We start from the raw sequence: 14478 nt of genomic DNA, 5'->3' as shown, positions 1-14478 counted from the left end.
CTCAAAGAGAGCTAGGGAAAGTAAGGAAAAATTATATGAAAGTGTTAATTCGCTCCTCCTTGACCCTGGGTTTTTGGGATTGTAACACCATTCTAGCCAGAGCCAACTTCACACATTTTATAATGTCAGATGGAGTGGCAACATACAGGCAATAATTTGATCAAGGTAGGCTCCTGCAGAATTTTCAGCCCAGCTTTCTCATGCCAGGCTAGATTCTCTGCTTACTGTTCAAAGCAGCATCAGGTTGTAATTGTTTAACAAGGGGAAGTATTTGACGGTATGATCCATTATCATTATCAAACTAGTCACAGTGGAAGGGCAACAAGATCTTGTCTTGGGGGTCATTTGAGCTAGAGGTAATTCCTTGCTCTTTGTGGAGGGATCATTCTGCAATGATTTGGGGAAGAAATCTACTTTTCCTGCTATAGGCGAGATCCAAGACCATGTGCTGCTTAAGTTCGTAACACTATGACCAAGTAATTCATGAGCCTGTTCTGGCCCTTTGCACAAAATATTGCTTTGCAGGAGTAAATGTACTAGCAGGAAAAGAAAAACTAAATGAAAACCTGAGCCTCTTTAGAACAATGTATGAGAAACCACCAAGTCCTGTGCCAGTATGTTTACCTTGGCAGGCCCCCCTCTCTTCTGCTGGAAGAACCAAGTTCTCTCTACTATAAGAATTCTTTTGTGGATGTTTAAAGGAAAAAGAAAAAGAAAAGAAAAGAAAAACAACTGCCCTGAGCAGATCATTCATCATACGCAGAGTGGGAGCATGAAAGGGGATTTGCTTTGACCTAGTTACAAAAACAAAAACAAAGAGACTTTTTCTAATTGCCCAAATGACTGGGTGTCAAAAGCAACAAAGAGAATCATATAATAGTTTGGGTTGGAAGGCACCTCTCTGCTTCCTTCAGAGCTGTATGTTAATACAGGGCACCAGGCTCCAACCTGTTTCCAGTGCAACACCTTGGGAGATGTCTCTGAGACAAAGGAAGCCTGGGTAAGCAAAAGCCAGCCAATTCCATATGGCTGCATGTACAAACAGAACTGGGAGCCAGGACAAACATGTTTCATAAATTATAATAGACAGTGGCTTTAAATGCTGAGAGTATCCGGGCTTCAACGTTTTCCTTGTCAAGAGCTGCAGACAAGAAAGACTTTCTTGCTTTGCCATTCTGCTGTAGGAAGGGCCTTGCTCTTTCTCCAGCAGCATCTGAAGGCCTGCCATTGATCTACTAAGCCTAACTTTTTATTTCGAAGGACCTGAGGGCCACTACGTATCCCAAATGCCATAGGAGCAAGGTACCTATCTTTTTCAGGCACTAATGAAAAGCCCAGTGTGTGTTGCTGTTGCAGGGCGTGGGGTAAAAAGGGCAAGATCAAATGCAAATAGGGCTGGGGAATAAGAGGTAGAAAGCAGGAGAAGAGGCAATGAAGAGAGGTAAGGGACATGAGTAGAGGCAAGGGTTTTATGTAGATATATGGGAGAAGAAAGCTAGTGAAAGAAAGAGAAGGCCATTAATCAGCTGTGGAAAGCAGCCTGGAAAAATCAGTATACGAGATACCTGGGGCTGTCCACTGACAGTGAGGTGAAAAAAATCATCCACTTGGCACCTTGTTGTACAGCATTTCCATGACAGTAGTAGTTGTCCAGTATACACGTGAAAGTAGTAAAAGCTATTTCTATTAGGAGCTACTGGGCTGACCCTTCATTGGAGTCAGCCCAATGAAGCTGAGGACCTAGCCTTCAATTCTCAGTGTCCTCAGTGCTGCAGAGAAAGGGCCAAATGGGAGATTATAGAGACATGACTTTCCTGAAACCCAAATAAAGTCCTGGTTCTATTCAGGTTTAGAGAGAAGGTTCCCAAGAGTTTGTGTTTTTACCCCAGCTGTTTCACCATCTATCTTAGATGGAACTGTTTGATCTCTTTCTGCTTTGTGTTTCTTTCAGTTTCCCAGACAATAGGAGGAAGCTTGCCTGTTACGTGTGCCTGGGCCCCAACCAAGCTTTTCCCAGCTGGAAAAATCACTCCATGAACTACAGAGGATTTTTTTTCCAGCTGTAATTATGAGATTCCCAGTTCCCTTACGCATTTTTTAAGGTAGGTACAGGCTATGGGGAACAATGGGACATTCCTGAGTGCTTAAACAACTGCTGTTCCCCCACCACCACCCCCTCTAAAACCTGAGGAGGGCTTAAGAACATCTGAGCTGTTCCGCTGAAGGTTACTGAGACCTCAGCTGAAAAAACACAGGGAGGTACACAGCTCCATGTAATGCTCCTGCTTTGGTGAGTAAGATACCCAGACTCTTCCTGTTACCTGATTATGTACACAAAACAACCCAAATTCACCAGACCAGCTGGGAGAACTTGGCAAACACACAGGGAGTATCTGTGCAAGGGGTAGCTGGCAGCACCGTCATCACCTCAGAGAGACATGCACTGCACAGCACAGCTCAGAGGCCAGGCTGTAACTAGCCTGGTATACAAATTGCCGAAGGGACCAGCAAGAATCTCTTAACAGAAATGAAACCTTGCTTGACCCAAATGTTCATCTCCAGCAACAAGCACATCCCGCCCATGAGCACACGCTCGGCAATCATCTTCTGACAGGAAACCTTCCAGCTGATCCTGATGTCCCATCCCATCACACATCAGATGCAAGATGGGTTACAGTTCCGCTAGATGAAAGGTGTGAAGGTGGATAGAGGAGAGCATTAACCTTGACTGTAATGCTTAGGAGGGAGCAGAAAGACAAATCATGAGGCTATAGAATGGCTCTGACTAGTTGTCAACATTCCCTTGCCCTGTTGGGGATAAGTACCTTCTTCTAGGGACCCTAACATTTCCATTATTTTCACACAGGTAACATTATCCAGTTAGGATCTTAGAGCACCTGAAGCACTAAGGAGGCAAATGGCGGTGTTTACCAGGATATCTATATGCAAGGGAGGGAAGGTAAAGAGAGGTCTTCTCCAGCCAGCAGCAAACAGAGGTATATTGCCCATTACCTCCTCCCAAACACTAACTAAAAATCTCCCACAGCTCTGCCTTACCTGTACAGCTGTGGACAGGACCTCTTCAGAGCAGCAGAGGACAAGCCCAGCTTGTTCTGGTTTCTCAGACGTGTCTTCCTCATAAGATCTTTCATTCTTCCCCAAGCATGGCTCTCACCCTGGGAGCAAAAAGAAGCTACAACTTGAATGACCAAAGGCTAGCTGCTGGCAGACCTCATCTGGCCAACATATGATATGTCAGGGTATTCCAGGGTGGTAGGAAGAGGGGAGATTCCTTATTTCAGACAGATATGAGTCAGGTCCCAGAAAAAAAAACAGGGGGACCCCCCATCCCACCCTGCAATGATGCCCAATGGCCAGCCTGTACTTGTACAGGACACAATGAGATAGTATGGACCAACTGTCAGTAATACCATCCTTTTTCTGTTTTGTTACCAAACCCTGTTCTGCTACTAGGACCCTGCTGTTCTTTCTAACCCCAGGTTTGAGAGAGCGAAGGCACTTCACTGGTGAGTGAGTAGCTGCTGAAAGGCACGTTTTACCTTATTGTTATACTGTGCTAAAGGTTTGGTTTCCTACCTACTCATATGCACCCAGGGGGCCTTTACAACAAAAACAACCCAAAAAAGCAGCTTGACTCCCTTCTCCTTTCTATTAGGCCAGGTGCATTGGTATCATCCCTTTTAAAGGTGATGACTTCTGTGGACCATGAATTAGAAGAGATCAAGCCTTTGTTTTCCTGTCAGGTCTGCAAGCTGCAGCTTTTGGGCACTTACATTTGAAATGCTAATAGAGATTATCAGGAGGTCAGAGAGTCTCATGAGGCCCTCCCTAATGTTTATTCTCTTTGGGCTGTGAGCTCATCTGGACTCTTGAACTGTAAAGGAGACACGTACCAAAAAAAATTCATGTTAGTTTTTTTTTTTGCTACATTGTTTTAAATTTCCTAAAGCAATGTCAGGAAAACCTTGGGAACAGAACAAAAAGGATCATGCCCCAGGACTAGTGTAGTGGGAAGAAATGGTTCCCGTTTAGTGAAGTTCTCAAACCATTATCACATTTGGGGCTTTGTTCTGCCAGGTCCCAAGGTGCCTTCCCACTGTGCCACCTGCAGAGCCAACTCCATGGGTTGGGAGCACAAGCTGAAAACTGCAACACTGGTTTTTGTGCTACTGAGTTAATTGCCTGTAAGTGAGACTGTTTACTCCTGGAAATACCAAACCTTTGTGTTTCCTACTAGGATTAATGTATGCCACAGAAGGGTTTTGGATGTCTTAGCAGTTAGTCCCTTATTGTGCTGGTGTTGTCCCAGAAGCACTGCTCATATCACAGAAAGCCTGAGCAGTTGCCTGTTTCTGAAGGCTAGCTAGCTGTTGTCTGAAGTGGGGATGGAAGAACAACGGACCACATGCTGTAAGTCATCATACATGTCTGTCTATTAGTTTGACAGTAAATATTGGGAGTGAGTGAATCTTTTTTTATTCATGTATTATGTCATGCACTACACAGGGGCTTATTCTGTGCTAATGCAGGTAATAGTTAAATATATTCTGGAAAGGCAGTACATACCGAGATGTTCTTGCTGACGTCCAGACCCTAGAAACAACAGGCAAATACGCTGATAAATAAGACAGAGAGACCAACCCAACAGTGCTGGGAACAGAGTAGCTCTGTTCTCAGCTCTGTCCTGGAGTCCACCCATAGCCTCTGTCAAGTCCTTTATCTCTTTACAGTTCAGTCCCTCACATGTGTGATAATCCCTTTCCTCCTCCACCTCTTGCCTCTCTTTTGTATTTAGACTGCCAGTTCATGTGTTTAGCACCCAGTAGTGTCAGGCTAGTGTAGCAGGATTCCCACACAGTACCTGCACTTTAGAACTAAATGAGGCATTTCATGCTCAGGGTACAAAATGCAATACAAAGTGACCATACTAAGGTGTGGTGTAACAAAAAGAGCATGAGGATTTAGTTTAAAGAGCGGATCTCGATTCTGCAGTTCTGTGAAATCATCAGGGCTTCCTGTTTGCTTAATATAATGCTTGCACTCCAGAAGTTGACTGGACACAAGGCAGAACATAGAGCACCTTTTAGGATTCGCCCCTGATTTGGTTTCTGAAGTGTTTCATCAAAGTGTCTTCAACTTATTCGTAACTTTGGGGTGGAAATTTCACGAGAAGGTCTTTCCTGTGAGAAACCTCCTCCTTCCTCTTTCCTGTTGGGCTGGGAATACTGTGATTAGAGCCTCTGCCCCGGCATTTCAGCACTTCTGAAAGTGCTGAGGCAGCCACAAACAATGGGAAAGAAAGGGAGAGGAAAAGCATTTGCCCTGGCTCCCTGAAACATGCTTTGGGGACTGGAGCTAATTACACTGATATGCTGCCAGTCTGGTACTAAGTTTTGCCAACGAAGATTTGACCCACTAGATTTTTTTTACGTGTGGTTGGTTTAATCTTGGTAGCAGCAGTAGTGAAGATCCTTATGACAGAGTTCATGCATTATCTGTAGTCACGGCTAAAGCCCATGCTGCTGTCTGCAGTGCTCCACTCCCCTGCACCAGTGCTCTGTTTGTGCCTTTCTTGGCATAAAGACACAGCCATTGCCGCCTTTGAAGGCTGGGAGCAGAGAGGCATAGAGCAGCCTGGCCCTCACTGCCCCAGCCCCATTCAGTAGCAGACAGCGTTGGCTTGTTCTCATGGTACCCCATTCTGCTCTGCCTGAGCAGAACTTCTCCCTGCTTCTCCCACAGATCCCACTTGGAGTCTGGCTCCAAGCTTACCACTCACCTTTCTTACTGCAGGGTCCTTTGACAGAAAAGCCTGTACCTCAGTCATACTACCCGCTTCTCTGTACTCATTCTCCTTGTTGTTCCTATTGTTTGACAACTTCCTGAGCCCCACCATCAGTTGGCTGTTTCCTGATTCCGGGTATCTCTCACTTCCTGCAATGAAATGCAAGGACTTGCTCATGTTTCTCTGCAATGTCCTGCTAGGACAGCCTCTGGGCAATGCTGCCAGCAAATTGCAACTCCAGATGGGATGAGAACCCTAAGGACTTAAAAATGGGCTGAGACCCCACTTGATTTCATGCAAAGCTGCAGTGGAAAGAAGGTAAATGCTCCAATAAAGTGTTTGACCACAACAGGACTTTCTAATCACTTCCTCATGGTCTTATTTTCCTTCCAGGCCTGCTCTGAAACTGCCAGGAAAGAGTATTTCTGAGCCTCAGCACTAGCCATCCCAAAGGTCATTTAGACTCTGACTCAACCCTACTAGGAGGTATGTTGGTGCTCTGCATTTCACCAGGTATCAGAGGCAGGCTTAAATCCAAGGTTTGAAATAAACTAATCACCCCTGCTTAGTGGGCTGGCTCACATCTAACATTGGATCCAGACTTTTCAGCTGTCTTTATCATCAGTAGGCTGAGCCCAGTCATTCTCATCCTTCAGGAAAAGTTGGTCTCTGGATCCAAGCTTTGCAGCTGGGGCTTATTTCCACTTGGTCTATATAGAATAAGTCATCCTCCAGGAATGTGTTCTGTGCCTGCTTTAGAGGGTAGAAGACTAACAACAGGCATAAGGCTTTCCATCCTGGATCGAATTCTACCATGGCTAGTGGTGTTTTAAAGCCAAATGGAGGGACACCACTAATGAACCCATTCAAGCATGCTAAGTTTCCAAAAGAGAGACTCATTTTAATACACATTTGTCCTAATCTTTATAGCCACAGCTGCACAGCAAAGGGTCTTGCTCCACACATGTGAAGCAGCAAGTGTTAAAATACTAGGAGTAGATTTTAAAATGCATCTCTTAGATTTCCAGCTAAAGTTTAGCTCCACTAACAACTTGCTCTGTTCTCATCTGTCTTTCCTAGGGAAAAGGAAGTTGCTGGTCAGCTTATTTCACCAACTGGTGGCAAGCAGGAGGACAGGTTTGAGGCATTTGAACTCACCATTGCAGCTGCTCAGCTTTTCAGTGTTCACTCCTATTTCTGGGATGATGGAAAGATCAGATGGGTTTCCAGTCTGAACGAGGAGGCTGTGAGGTCTGTTCCTCCCAGCAAAAGATGTCTTCACGTCTTGGTGTGAGTTGAGGACACTGGCAGCTCCACAGGAGCAATGCTGCAGAACGTACTCCTACACAAGACAAAAAGGAAGCATGCATTCTCTCAGGCTGCAATGGCCCGAGGTAACTGGGTGGTATGATGGTACAGAGAAATTGCAGTCATTACAGTGAAGGGATGCCCAAGTGTCTTCCTGAGACCCATCAGAACCCAGACAAATTATTTAATTCTATAAAAGGCTAAGCAGCCTGGAGCAGGCAACATAGAATTTTTCATGGGCTCACTGGTGTTTAACTTAAATTGCTTGATACTCAGCATCTTTTGTGTTTGTTTCCCAAAAGGAATTGAATACAAATTTCTAAACACATGGCTGCTCAGCTAAGGCATTTGTGTAAATAAACAGATCTGTTATAATAATGACTCTCATTTTAAGACAGCACTATTTGTTTCGGAATGTGCACAGACAACAATATCTTGTATTTTTATTGATGGGATGCCATAGTTTGCTTGCATATTACCAGTCAGATCCACTGTATGTGGTACACTTCAGCTGCTGTACTTCAGCTGTAGTTGTTGTGGTGGGCAGGGAAGATTTTCTGCCTTGCACAACTACATCACAAAAGAGTTTCGTATGGCAGGAAGCAGGTAGAGCTTTATCCAGCTAAAGTGGAAAGAGAACCAAACTATTTATTGGTATTGGAACCAGGCCAGGCCAACACCAGCTTAGCACCTCTGGAGATCCCCAAGCCATTGACAGCTTTAATGTAACATCTCTTCTGGATACATGCCACAGCAGCATGGCATTTTGCATTAACTTTGGAAGGTGCTTTAAAAATCTGGTGAAAGATGCATTAATGCCCACAGCTTTAAAGACTTCCTGGTAAACTGAAGGATGTGGAGTAACTGTGTTCCCTTTGTGTCCCAGGATCACAATGTCATCAGTCTTTGTGGTGATGTCTGTACAGCTGTCAAGAACACCACTGGGCACAGCTGAGAAATCTTGGAAAATACCAAAAAGATCCAAGTTTCAAATATTTAAATGAAAGCATGGTGCCTTTCATTTCAGTAGGAACTGGGAAGGAGGGGCATATATGCCAGATGAGGATTTGACCCTGAATTTGCAGCTTGGAAGAGGTACTTTGAGCAATGACTCGCAATTGTAAAGCTTCAGGAAATGTGTTAACAATTCCCAGGCTCTATGTAGGAGGCTGCATTCCTCTAAGCATGAGAGATGGGTACATGGAAATGACAGGCTACTCTGCAACCTGACTCACAGTTTGGCTTTAGCTCTGAAGAGAAGTTAGTCACCTACTGCAGATCCAGTCCCAGCAGGTGGCACTAGGGGAGGAATGACACTGTCGGGACAATAAAAGATTCGCCACAGCATGGCTAGGAAGAAATAGCTGAGCGTGACAAACCCCTTCTGTTCTTTTGGGAGTGATAAAATAAATAGAAAGGGAGGGGAGGAAAAAAGCTGGAAACCTGGTGTGATGTCCAAAGAAAAAGAACAAAGCAGCAGAGGTGGGATAGAGCTGAACAAAATGTGCAAGGGCTAAAAAATGCTGTTTAGCAGGATGCTGAAATAATCTGCAAATTTCAGTCAAATTCCCTAGCTAGCTCTGTCTGGTAAAAAAGACAAATAGGCACACTGAGATGTTTCATGTCTGAGATTCTTCATGTGGCAGCTTGGAAAGAGAGTATGGAGTTGGGTAGTAGTACCACTGCTTCTCTTTCCCATTGTGTCTGTTTTGTGGGAAATTCTGTGATTTTGACAGTTTGAAACCAGAGGGAAAAGGAAGAGCTTTTAATTCAAAACACAACTGCTAAGGAGGATCATGGATTTTGTTTTGATAGCATTGACAGGGGGAGATATGTTATTGGGAAGTTTTCAACTGTAGAGACGTAAAAGCTACTGACTCTGAGCTGGCCATCACATGAAGTGAGGACACTTTTTAAGTCAACAGAAGCAAGCACATCTGGGAAACAAAACTGACCAAGAACAGAAATCCAAGCCCACCCTAAGGGAAGCTGAGTCCACTATGGTGGGTGAAGGCTTCCTAAAGACCAGAGCACCCAGCCCAGGTGAGTGTGTGGTCAAGTAAATTAGCATCTTCTCTTACACAGACTTGGAACTTTTAATCTGGGCCTGGGCCTTGAGTATATCATTTAATTGAAAATACTATGGTGTCTGCTTACCTCTTTTATCTGGCTTATCTTCTGCTGCTTCTGCAAGCTGCACACTTGCTTTTGGAGACGCATGTTGTGCTCCTGCAGCTGCCCAATCTTCTCAATCAGTTGGCAAATGTGTTCCAGGTATCCCAGACCAGATCCTAGGGCTTTGCTGTTACCTTGGTTCACCTGCAATAATCGTGCATCTTGGATCATGGAGGAACGACAGAGCAAGTCTTACTAGCAGCTGGGAGCCCAGCACAGTCCTTACAGTTGCATGGGCCATGGTAAAGACACTCAGGCTTCCTTTTGCAAGGGTCTTCGATTATAGCCAGGTCTAAGCTACAGCATTGCTTGCACGCAGCTCTTTTATGGATTACTCAGCAAGATGTGCCATCAGAGGAACTCTTCTGACTGATCACAGGCTGATACAGAGGAAAACCTCGTATCAACCAGTTTCTAGTTCCACCTCCCAGGCTAATTTTTGTCTTTTACTGGCCACAGGACCCTTACAAACAAATATAGCTCTACTGTATAGTATGGCTGGAGTTAGTATGTCTCATTTAGCTCAGAGTCCCCAGCGCAAGTCACACTTACATGTCCTGAGGCTAAGCTTTGCTCCTACCAAAAGGCACATATCCCCAGGCTGCAATGACTTGACACTTTGTGACCAACTTGGGGGTGCATTTTGTCTGCCTTTGGCAATCTGCAATGATTACAGCACAGCTAAACTCAAACCCTCGTTACTGGTGAGTCAGCGAGAGGGACATGTGCCTGAACCACACTGCCAAGGCGACAGAACATCTTTCCACTGGTCTTTAGCAGATTTAGCAGATCCCAGAATATGTCCCTGCTTGCTATTTTCTTAGTCATTAAGAAATGCCTGAAGAAAATCTTCAGGATCAACCTTGCTGTCTGGGTATGGCAGGATATTCTGTACCACTGATCTCTCCACACCAAGAATCTGTAGGGCCTCACTACTGCTCAGCCAAGGGCAGTGCTGGAGATAGATAGATAGTAATCCTGTGGTAGAGGAAAGGCAATGGTGCTTCCCAGCCCCCTGCTCTGCACCTCGACATTTCTGGCCCCAAGACTGCCCCGTGCACAGCAAGTATCCTCTCCTGTGCCACAAGTGGACTCCACTGAATGTGCCGCTAACAAATCTGTACAGAGGCTCACTTCCACCTTGGCCCTGCCTGCTGATGGGCATGTGATATAAGTAAGTAAAATAAGCCTCGATCTCTACAAAAGCAGTGGTCTAAGTTTATCTTACTTAAAAAAAAAATAAGTTCCCTCCACAAAAGCAGGAAGCTTACTCTGTCTCCTTTCCCACAACAATCTACATTTTTGGGGAAATGCCAGCGTTGGGACTCTTCCTGTCTTTTAATTATGTCAGAAAGCTCATGGTGTGTTCAAAAATAATCAACATTAGGATTTACTTCTTTTTAAACAAATGATGATACAATGTTATTTATAAACAGGTATTATTATGTCCAGATGCTTTTGTGTCTGAGGTTGGAACAAAGGTCACATGAAATCACATGAAAAACTGTGATGAATCCAAGCCAACCAGTCATTCACAGTCATGATTTTTATTTTCCTCTCAGGCAGAGCCTGCAGAACTGGTGGTAAAACAAAGGTTTCTCAGCCATAAAACTGAGTCCTTAGCCTGTGTGGCACAGACCCAGGACCCTCAGAGAGAACAAAGCCTACATGGCATCTGCTGGGAAATGCTTGAATCAAAGCATTATAACCAACATATCTGAAAGCAGCTAGGGATTTGGGGGTGCCCAGCTTCAGAAGCATGATCTGCAGAAAGTACATGAGTTTCTGAAAATCTGGCAGTAATGAGCTGTCCCAAAATGAGTAGTAATTTTTTTTAACACTGTCCCAAAACGGGTAGTCAAAAGTTTCTCATTATCCTTGGAAATGTAGGCTTTCTGCCACTCTGTACTCTCTTTTTGCACATTTAACAACTCCCCTTTCTGCCAGTTTGCTGTTGCAGTGGCTGACGGCATGTGTCTATTGCCCTAAGGAGACAGCGAGACAAATCCAACCTGTTATAGCTGTAGAAACACAATGGAAGGCTACAAGGGAGAGAGGAGCTCTTGGAAAAGAGAATGAAGTAAAACATTTGGCTGTAACCTCAGGATTTGGGAGAAAGCATGAAGCATTTGACTGTGACCTCTTTCACTTAGAGACCTTCTTTTTGTTCTGTGTTTGTCCTGTGCTTAGCATTGTAACTGCTTCATGTTCGTGGCTGCTGGAAAGAGAAGAGAAGGTGGCCTTGATTTCCAGTGCTCTGTGTCTTGGGCGGAAGGCACTTGAAAGCAAAGGTGTGTTTGGAGCAGGCATGGAGAAAATCTGGCTTTTGGCAAAAGTTAGAAAGAACTTCCAAATCCTGAGCATAAATACAGGTCCCCAGAAAATGAGAAGGAAAAGGTCTAGAGCAGTTGCTTCAGGCCTTGGGGCAAGGTGGATTTACCCCAATAGAGGATGTAAACCAGACTAAAGGTTGGACTTAATATGGAGACCCCAGTTTCACAGCCAGCCTTCAGAGACTGCTCAGGGAAGGCAGTTTGGGCTACATAATAGAAAATTAACTTGAATTTTATTGAAGTAATCCCAGCAAGTGCAAATGAGCAAAAGGCAGATCAGGCATAGCCTCTGGTGCCTGCCCATCCCTGCAGGGCCAGCCACCTCTGTGGTCAGTGTGCAAGGGCAAAAAGCTTTTAAGGGGGATGCTTCACCTTGCTTGGCCTGCCACAAGGCCTGTTAGCATCAGGATTGCTCAGATATGGCAAGCATTGAAAAATTGTATAATTTAGCTGGTTGTCCCTCAAACAACTGCTCGGAGAGGTTCTCTCCAGGGACACTTCCAGGACTTTCTTTTCTATAGACTGGAAACACCCAAAGAGCCCTTGCTATCTTCTGGTCATGCCAAGTGCAGCATAGAGCCTGGTTTGTCACAATCTGGTGTAACTATTTTCCTCCCAGCACCTGTGAGACAGTTTTATGCTAGCAGCGGAGGGTGAGGAACCATAGGAGAACTGCAAACATTTTCCAGGATGAGTCTCTTCCAATCTCTGTACTCCCAGTTGAAGCTTCCCAAAACATTCACCTAACTGGACTGAAATTTTTCTCATCCCCTACATGGGGATTGTCAAATAGTATTGGAACAAAAGCCATGTACCCATTTTTGAGTTGATGAAACCTGAGAGGAGGGAAAAACATCTCACCTACTTTTTTGAAGCTGAAGATGCAGAGATCAGACAGACACAATTTATGGATCAGATGGTTAAAGTTGCGCTAGGAAAGTAATGTATAAATAGGTGATGGATTTTGCTTCCACGTGCATCAGACTGAGCCAGACTCTTAGCTGGAATAAAAGGAATCCAAGGCTCTCAGCTATACTATGCTGAGTTAATTCCATTACAGTTTTGACCTTGTGGAGTTAGGAGCACTATGCTGACTTTACACGCATGTAACTAAAGAGAGATTTCTGCCCTTGTGATTGCTCTCCTGACAAAGTTTTGGGAGTCAGGATCCCTGCTCAGCTGGCAAGAAACCATCACAATTCTACTGGCCTGCAAGATGGGCATCTGCACAGGGAACTTTGGCTTATGTAGAGCCTTCCAGACAATATTCACTAGTGTAAGATCACGATTTTCCTCTGAAGCCACCAGAATCACGGAGGTGGGAGCCTGTCACTCTGTGTATGTGTAACATCATGCTCACTGCACTATCTGAGAACTACAGAGGTTTGAAGTTCAGTGGGAGCTGCTAGAAAGACTTGTTTTCAAGCTTCTTGTCCAGTTGAGTTATAATCAAAATCTGCATTTCGCATCATCTAATCAGCACTTTGTCCTGTCTCTGAAATGTTAATGTTATCTGTTACTTCGATGCATGTGACAGGCCTTTCTTCCATTGGATTCAGTGGAAAACTATCCTGGGCTGGATGTGGCAAGAGCCAAAGCTGGCAGGCAGGACTGGCTGCAGGTGAAGTTCTTCTTCATTCAGACATCAGCTTGCTGATGTTTTTTGCAGTGACTTAGGTTTCTGTGCTTCATGTAATGCTCTTCACTTTCTCTTGTGGATAGTTTTGAGTTATGCCATGCTCCATTTTCCCATAAATCCCTCACTGCCCACTCCCACCACGTTCGCATGGCCAAATATGGAGGCAGTGTGGTCACTGTGCTGCCAGCTAAGGAACGTAATTACAAACCTCCTGTCGTGGGCTTAGGGCAACTGATCAGTGACGCCACAGGCTGAGCGGGAAGCATTTGTCACTGGAAGCTGACAACACCAAAAGGCTTGTGAGTAACAGGAAAGAGAGGGATCGTGCTGTATACTTCTGGCGGCTCCACCCTGCTGTACAGGAGGGGCTGTGTTTGCTGATAGCTTCTGCTTTCCTCTAAGTAGCACGCACATGCTATGGGGCTGACCACCACAGGTTGCCCTATGCTCCCCCTGAACTGTACCACTCTCTGCAGAAAAGTATTTTGACTGCTTTGGCCCAGGATAATTAGTATTGTGTGAATAATGTGGGGTTTCTTTATTTAATGATGTCAATGCTCCCAACCTCTCTCTTCTTCTAGGGATATGGTCTGACTTTAAATGTAAACTTAATGGAGCGTGAGGAAGTGTTTGCAAAGCAAAAGCATCAAAAGCTATGTCTCTTCAAACTGACCTCAAACACTTAATTTGGCTTAAAAGGAAATGCTTTTATTTAGGCTTCAAAGTTCTTTCAATTGTTGTTTGACAGCTTCCATTTCCTTTCATCTTTCTAAATGTACGCAAATGTCAAAATAATGACAGTTCAAAACAAAAGATGAGAAAGCTTTGTTTAAGAAATGCCAGACTGAAATGATTTGATGTATATTTTCAGCCAAAGCCATTCACCAAAGGAATCCAAATGGTCAAAACATTTGGCCATTTCTAGTTTCTCTTCTTCAGCATTTTCCTTCCTGTTCTCTTGGAAGTGGCCTGAGCAGTGAGGAAGGACATCAAGGGTCGGAGACTGAATCCTTGCTCAGCTGTGGTGTACCATTAAAGTATGGTGCCTTTGGCATTGCCCCAGCCAGCTGGGCAGGGGAAATGCAACTGCTCTTCTGTTACTCAGAAGTTGTATTCCCCAAACCAGCAACAGAACTGAGAAAGTTGCTGTCACCTAAAATTAAATGTTCTCAGCTGGCATTAAATATAAGCCAGTGTAAGAAGTCTTACATCTCTAT

At 44.6% G+C, this 14478-nt stretch overlaps 1 protein-coding gene across 1 annotated transcript in view; it reads right to left on the bottom strand.

The window, feature by feature from the left end:
- Position 1: 1 nt before the first annotated feature.
- Positions 2–14478, bottom strand: part of LOC104405231 — a gene marked incomplete at its 5' end in the record, with an annotated part of 17544 nt that continues 3067 nt past the window's right edge. Inside the window, 6 exons of the mRNA XM_010013880.1 lie at positions 2–11; positions 3058–3176; positions 4588–4614; positions 5801–5955; positions 6965–7148; positions 9272–9433. Of these exons, the coding sequence (XP_010012182.1) occupies positions 2–11; positions 3058–3176; positions 4588–4614; positions 5801–5955; positions 6965–7148; positions 9272–9433 (657 nt within the window). The remainder of the gene's footprint in view (positions 12–3057; positions 3177–4587; positions 4615–5800; positions 5956–6964; positions 7149–9271; positions 9434–14478) is intronic.

Source organism: Nestor notabilis, unplaced genomic scaffold (assembly GCF_000696875.1).
Source record: "Nestor notabilis isolate BGI_N333 unplaced genomic scaffold, ASM69687v1 scaffold16664, whole genome shotgun sequence".
In the NCBI taxonomy this organism is placed as follows: Eukaryota; Metazoa; Chordata; class Aves; order Psittaciformes; family Psittacidae; genus Nestor; species Nestor notabilis.
This window is presented reverse-complemented; position numbering and strand designations above follow the sequence as displayed.